This window comes from Alosa alosa, chromosome 24, assembly GCF_017589495.1.
Source record: "Alosa alosa isolate M-15738 ecotype Scorff River chromosome 24, AALO_Geno_1.1, whole genome shotgun sequence".
In the NCBI taxonomy this organism is placed as follows: domain Eukaryota; kingdom Metazoa; phylum Chordata; class Actinopteri; order Clupeiformes; family Clupeidae; genus Alosa; species Alosa alosa.
In genome coordinates, this window is record NC_063212.1 from 27,112,253 (window position 1) to 27,119,184 (window position 6,932).

General features: G+C 43.9%; 1 protein-coding gene across 3 annotated transcripts in view; it reads right to left on the bottom strand.

The window, feature by feature from the left end:
- The window catches only part of ccdc149a (coiled-coil domain containing 149a), a 16,043-nt gene extending 12,393 nt beyond the window's left edge, over positions 1-3,650 (bottom strand). For all 3 annotated transcript variants that reach the window (XM_048236284.1, XM_048236283.1, XM_048236282.1), the window contains exons 1-5: positions 3,469-3,650; positions 1,559-1,720; positions 1,033-1,071; positions 420-527; positions 214-330 (exon numbers count right to left, since the gene is read on the bottom strand). In XM_048236284.1, the coding sequence (XP_048092241.1) occupies positions 214-330; positions 420-527; positions 1,033-1,071; positions 1,559-1,720; positions 3,469-3,543 (501 nt within the window). In that variant the 5' untranslated portion in view covers positions 3,544-3,650. The remainder of the gene's footprint in view (positions 1-213; positions 331-419; positions 528-1,032; positions 1,072-1,558; positions 1,721-3,468) is intronic.
- Positions 3,651-6,932: the final 3,282 nt, after the last annotated feature.

Below are 6,932 nucleotides of genomic sequence, written 5' to 3' on the forward strand. Positions count from 1 at the left end.
ACCAGTCACCCCAACACTCAACCAACACTCAACCAGTTAACACTCAATTGTCAATCTCAACAGTATATTATGTAAATCACAATTTGTTTTGTCATGTTGCTGGCCCACGCACACCTGGGTCTAACACACACAGTGCATTTCATAAAGCGTGCGTAAATGTATATTTTGCAGTGTCATATGTTATAGTTAGTATTCAAGGGGAGGAATGCTGACCTGTAACCCCGCCTCCTCTAGCTGACGAACCAGCTGTTCACGTTCGTGTGCGGGGAAATGCCTGATCCCTGCCTCCTCATCACCCAAACGCTGCCTGGTGATGCTCATCCTCAGCAACTGGGAGGAGACAATGTGTTAGCACATGTGTATCTGTCTGTCTGTCTGTCTGTGTGTATGTGTGACACTGTGTGTGTCAAGGTATGTACCTTGTTGTCTCCCTGTGCCTCAGTCAGTCTCTGTTTCAGGTCCTGTAGCTCCTCCCCCTGCTTACGATTGCGCTCGCGAGCCTCAAACAACAACTGGGCCAAACTCACCTGAGAGACAGCAAGGTCATGGTTAGGGTCATATGGTTACGGTTAGGGTCATAAGGTCAGGGTAGGGTCATATAGTCGGGGTTAGGGTCATAAGGTCATGGTTAGGGTCGTAAAATCAGGAGAGACGAACATCATTCTGCACACACCTGGTTAGGGTCATAAGGTCAGGATTAGGGTCATAAGGTCAGGGGTAGGGTCATAAGGTCAGGATTAGGGTCATAAGGTCAGGGGTAGGGTCATAAGGTCAGGGTCATAAAAGTCAGGATTAGGGTCATAAGGTCAGGATTAAGGTCAGGATTAGGGTCATAAAGTCAGGATTAAGGTCAGGATTAGGGTCATAAGGTCAGGGGTAGGGTCATAAGGTTCGGGTCATAATGTCAGGGTTAGGGTCATAAAGTCAGGGGTAGGGTCATAAGGTCAGGGTTAGGGTCATAAGGTCAGGGTTAGGGTCATAAGGTCAGAGAGAGAGAGAGAGAGAAGATAAGAGATGAGCATCTGCACACACCTGGTTCCGTTTCTCTGGCGACAGGGAGGGGTCACCATCCTGAACAACACAACAAGAGCAATGACATTACCGTCACAGTACTGTACTGTCCTGTGTGTGTGTGTGTGTGTGTGTGTGTTAGGAGTGTCACAGTTCTCCAAATTCTCGATTTTATTTTCAATTATATTACTATAATGAAGATTTTTTTTTTTACTTTTTTGCCTTATTTCCTAGTTTTGGGGGACTTTTTGAAACCGTGCCTACCGCATAAAATGAAACAATGAAACAACACAGAACGATAATTTGATTGTTTCAGCACACTCCAAGGAGACACAAGGTGGAGACACTATGAGTGTGTGCTATTTCTCCTTGAGGTTTTGGTGTCGTTCGCGAAGTGTGTTGGCCATCAGCTTGTACTGGTGTGAGTGTGTGTGTGTGTGTGTGTGTGTGTGTGTCTGGTATTTCTTCTTGAGGTTCTGGTGTCATGTGGCGTCTTGAGGTTTCTTGGGGTGTGTGTGTGTGTGTGTGTGTGTGTGTGTGTGTTTACTATGAGTGTGTGGTATTTCTCCTTGAGGTTCTGGTGGCGTTCGCGGAGTGTGTTGGCCATCAGCTTGTACTGGTCTCTCTCCTGCTGGCAGCAGTCCAGCTCTTTGGACAGGATCAGCAGAGCCTCCTTCTTACTCTCCAGCTTACGCTTACACACCAGGAACTACACACACACACACACACACACACACACACACACACACACACACACACACACACACACACACACACACACACACACGCATACACACACACATGCATACACACACACACATGCATACACACACACACAGAGACACACACACATACCCATGCACACGCACACACACACAGACACACCCACACACACGTATACACACCCACACACACACACAAGAGACACACACACATACCCATGCACACGCACACACACACAGACACACATATACACACCCACACCCTCATGCATACACACAGAGAGACACACACACAGTATAGAGTTAAACATCAAAGTCAAAGTTGTTCTCATTTGCATTTTACTATGCAGTCTGCACACTCACACAGACACAGGACATGTCTGTATCCTCCACTGTTTCAGCACCATGCTGTCTTACAGCAGAGGATTATGGGAATTGTAGTAATTGAGAACTTCTACCACCCAGATGCCAGCCAGTGCCTGACACTAGTATGAATTGTGATTCATTGTGTACATAGACTACAGTGTAGATTCAACACAACATAAACCAATTCCTAAATGCTGAATCATCAAAAACGTGGTAAACAGGACCAAATGCAGTGAAATAGCGTCTTTCAAATTGATTTGCATTGAGCATGTTTACAATCTTATTTTATATAATATCACTGATTTGCATCGAGCATGTTTACAATCTATAATATAATTGATTTGCATTGTGCATGTTTACAATCTTATATAATATAACTGACTTGCATTGACCATGTTTACAATTTTATATAATATAATTGATTTGCATTGAGCATGTTTACAATTTTATATAATATAATTGATTTGCATTGAGCATGTTTACAATCTTATAGAATATAACTGATTTGCATTGAGCAAGTTTACAGTACAATCTTCACTTAAAACAAGCAAATGCATCATTAGGCCAACTGGCAATAGTTTGAACAAAAAAACTGTTCTGGGTTACACCTCATTACAATAAGGGACTAGGCAAATGTTACATATCCTACACACAGCCAAATACACAGACACACGGAAAAGTAAACACTCAGCATCTCTGTCCCAGATAAGGGAGTTATTCCGCTCGCACTCTACCATGGGTAAATCAATGTCTGAAAGCACACATGCGCGCTTGCATTCTGCTCTGGGTAAACTGTTGTTTAAAAGGACACGCACACCACACGGCCGCGCACTTTTACGCACCGTCACTGACCAGGTGCATCACTACAGGTGATATCACCTACACTACAGCACAAAGATATTAACGACATTTGCATTTATTCAGCAGGTAGACGCGTTTCTCCCAAACAACTACAGGGCTAAACTAAAAGTAGACAAATACGGTATCAAAGTGTGAAAATAGTTTTATAATAACCCGTTTCAGTGTGAATTTATAAATAACCCATCATGTTTTGCGGCAGAACAACGCTTAAACCTAGCCAGGAACTCCAGTGTCAGCTAGAGAAGTCTACCTGGCCACGTAGACTATTTAATCAGTCTAATGTCAACATAGGCTACACCGGGTAAGTAGAGCCTTGATGACTTAAGAAGATAGATAGTTATTAGCCGTTCTTTAGAATTACCCTACTGTAATAACAGGCTAATCTAAAGCGGTGTTACCATAGAAGGTGGAATAACCGTCTAGCAAGGTTTCCCTTCCACACCATATGGCAGGAGAAAGCATCCCCGGTGACCGCGAACCTCTCTGGCTCCTTCCCGCCCGCACTTACCTCACTCACGAGACCCTGCCAGTCACTCTCGCGCCGGCTGGAGTGATTCATGGTTTTCACGAGGCCTCTCTCCATGACCCCGAACTCTTTGCCGTCTCTATTTTAACGGATGAAACAGACACGCAAACTAACTCGCGTTAGTCCCGAAGAAAACTCACACTTCCATACCAAAGATCCTTGATTACTAGCTCCTCCCTCCCCCGCGCAGTTCACTCTCCGTCACCTGTTGGGAGCGGGTAGTCGAGGGAGGAGACGCGTGAAGACGCAGAACAATGGCTTGCATGTTAGTCTAGTTCTGTTATCATATATTAAGCCTTTCTTTTAATTTATTATGGTAACATAATTAGTTTTCAGTACAGAAACGAAATGTAGTCTTTTACTCGAATAAAATGTTTCCATCAAGACAGTAGCATTCCTTTTAAACAGTAGATGGCGACAGAGAAACGTTAGACCAATGGTCCCCAAACTTTTCCTTCAGAGGGCCAGAGACTCCGAGTATGTCAGTAACCGTAAATAGCTTAGTGCTGTGTACAACAGCAGTCTACCTTAGTTGAATATTAATCCATTACATTAACATTTACAATTAAATACCATTGTAAGCTGTGTTTATTTTATATTGCCATCATGCCATATTGATATAAAATGTAGATCAACATGGAAATAGCTGAAATTAAATAATACTAATACAAATACTTTAGCATTCCCAAAAGTATATTTTATTAATATTTTATGTCTTTGCATACACAGCTCAAGTTGTGAACAATAAAAATATCGTACAAATAATTTAAAGTTCTCGAACTGTGAGAGTTTTATGAGGTTCTTGAATTTCCCCTGGGGATCAATAAAGTATCTATCTATCTATCTTGGGAGGAAGCACATACGTTAGACCGGCACATCCGGGAACTTGACTCGTGACAAACGTTCCCGCCCCTTTCGGGGGGAAAACAAACAACCCCTCTCATTAACTCCAACGCAAATTAGGGTCAATAAACGAATTGCATAGAAAATCGAGAGGAGTAAATAATAACAAAAATACCACAAATCAATATGACCACTCAATACATAACCACTTTGCCGGGTCGTTGACCGTGAAGGATACCTACAAAAGCTTAATTCAATTAATATAAAACATGTCCCTTCAGTCTCCCTCGAGTAATGGAAAGTGGTGCAACAACCCCACTCAGTGACCAGAAGTGTCATCACGGTCTTCTCTTCTTATGGCTTGTAGCCATAATTTTCTTCTGTCAGGATTTTTTTTGAGGACATGGTAGGCAAAAGAAACTCAGGAGGGGTTCTTAGCTGTGTGGTTGGTACAGGTCTACCGGTTCACTCTGGCTTGTTCTGAGGGAATGTTTTCCCCTCAAAAGGGGCATGGCGCAAACAACCTGCTCTGTGTGACGCGGGTCCAGTTGTAAGTATGAAAGAAGGATGCGGGGCGAATTGACAGGCTGATAAGGAAAGCTGGCTCTGTAGTGGGAGCTGAACTGGAGTGCATCACTTCACTATCTGACAAAAGGACCCTGAACAAACTGATCAACATCTTGGGCAATGAGTGTCACCCACTCCACAGCACTATTGTTAAGCAGAAGAGCCTGATCAGCTGGAGACTTCGCTCACTGCCTTGCACAACAGACAGACTGAGGAAGTCATTTGTCCCCAGGGCCATTGAACTGTTCAATGCTTCACTTAAGGGAAGAGGAGAGATAGACTTCTCTGCATAGTCTGTCTGCCTCTTCACCCCCTCCATGTTTGGATAGTCTGTCCACTAGCCACTTTTACCACTGTCTTTCTGCCTCACTGTTTGCGTGCTATATTAGCACATTAGCACATATGCATAACCCCTCCCTCCATGCCACAGCCGAACTGTGGCCACACTTATACCTTTTCTTAAAATAGTTAAATATATAGATATATAGACTTTATTCTGCATTGTTGCACTGTTGGACTTACTCATTTGCACTATCACCATTGCACTATCACCATGACACTCATTCACACAGAGCCAGACCTTACCTTATCTTACTATGCACAGAGAATCACAGGCTCAGTCCCTGCCTCAGTCATTGCAAGCGCCTCTGATTGATTAATCACCACTATGTGGATACTGTTTTTAGAACTGATTTAGATTAAGTGTTAGTATAATTTGTATTTTAGTATATTTAGTATAGTCTCTATCTTCTACTGTCCTTATTGCTTAGTTGTTTTTTTATATTATATACTTTAATTACTTTTTCTGCTGTTAAAGAATGTGTATGTATTGTCTGTATGCTCAAAGTCAAAGTCAAAGTCTGCTTTATTGTCAATTTCTTCACGTGTCAAGACATACAAAGAGATCGAAATTGCGTTTCCTACTATCCCACGGTGGAGACAAGACATATTTTACCAATTAGGTCCACAGACAAACATAACATTCAAGTAAACAATATAAAAAGTAAAAATAAGAAGGCACATACAATGAAGAAATAAGAGCAGCAAAATTTGGTAGAAATTGTGCAATTGTGCATACAGTAGACAGTCAATATAATAGTGCAAAAGTCAGGCCAATAAATGGCTGAGGTACTTTGTTTGACCTAAGTATGCAAGTGGCATAGTGGTGCAAGTTATGTAAGAGCAGCAGAAGTGTGTTCAGAAGTGTTCAGGACAACAGGACAACAACAACAAGTTGCAAGTGTGCAAGTGTGCAAGTGGAGTAGTGCAAGGCAGCCATTTTGGGTCTAAAAGTCCAGGATGTTATGTAGCTGAGGGTGGAGGGGGGAGAGCCTGGTGTATGAAGCTGTTGGTGAGTCTGGTGGTGCGGGAGCGCAGGCTTTTGTACCTCTTCCCAGAGGGCAGTAGATCAAACAAATTGTGAGCGGGGTGACTTTCATCACTCACAATTGTGGTCGCCTTGCGGGTGAGGTGGGTGGTGTAAATGTCCTTCAGGGAGGGGAGTGAAGCACCAATGATCCTTCCAGCTGTGTTCACTATGCGCCTGCAGGGCTTTCCTGTTGTATTCAGTGCAGCTTCCGCCCCACACAGCCATACAGCTGGAGAGGATGCTCTCAATGGTGCCTCCGGTAGAATGTGGTCATGATGGCTGGTGGAGCACTTGCTGCGCCTGAGTTTCCGGGAGGGAAGTACAGGCGGCGCTGAGCTTTCTTAGCCAGTGATGCAGTGTTGGTGGTCCAGGAGAGGTCTTCACTGATGTGCACCCCCAGGAATTTGGTGCTGCTCACTCTCCTCCACCACAGCACCGTCGATGGTCAGTGGCAGGTGTTGGGTGTGACCTCTACGGAAGTCAACAACAATCTCCTTGGTCTTGCTGACGTTCAGCAGGAGGTTGTTGTCCCTGCACCACGTGGTCAGAAGGTCGACCTCCAACCTGTATTGAGTCTCGTCAGCCCTTGGTGATGAGACCCACCAGAGTTGTGTCGCCAGCAAATTTCACTATGTGGTTGTTGCTGTAGTTTGCAGTGCAGTCAGCG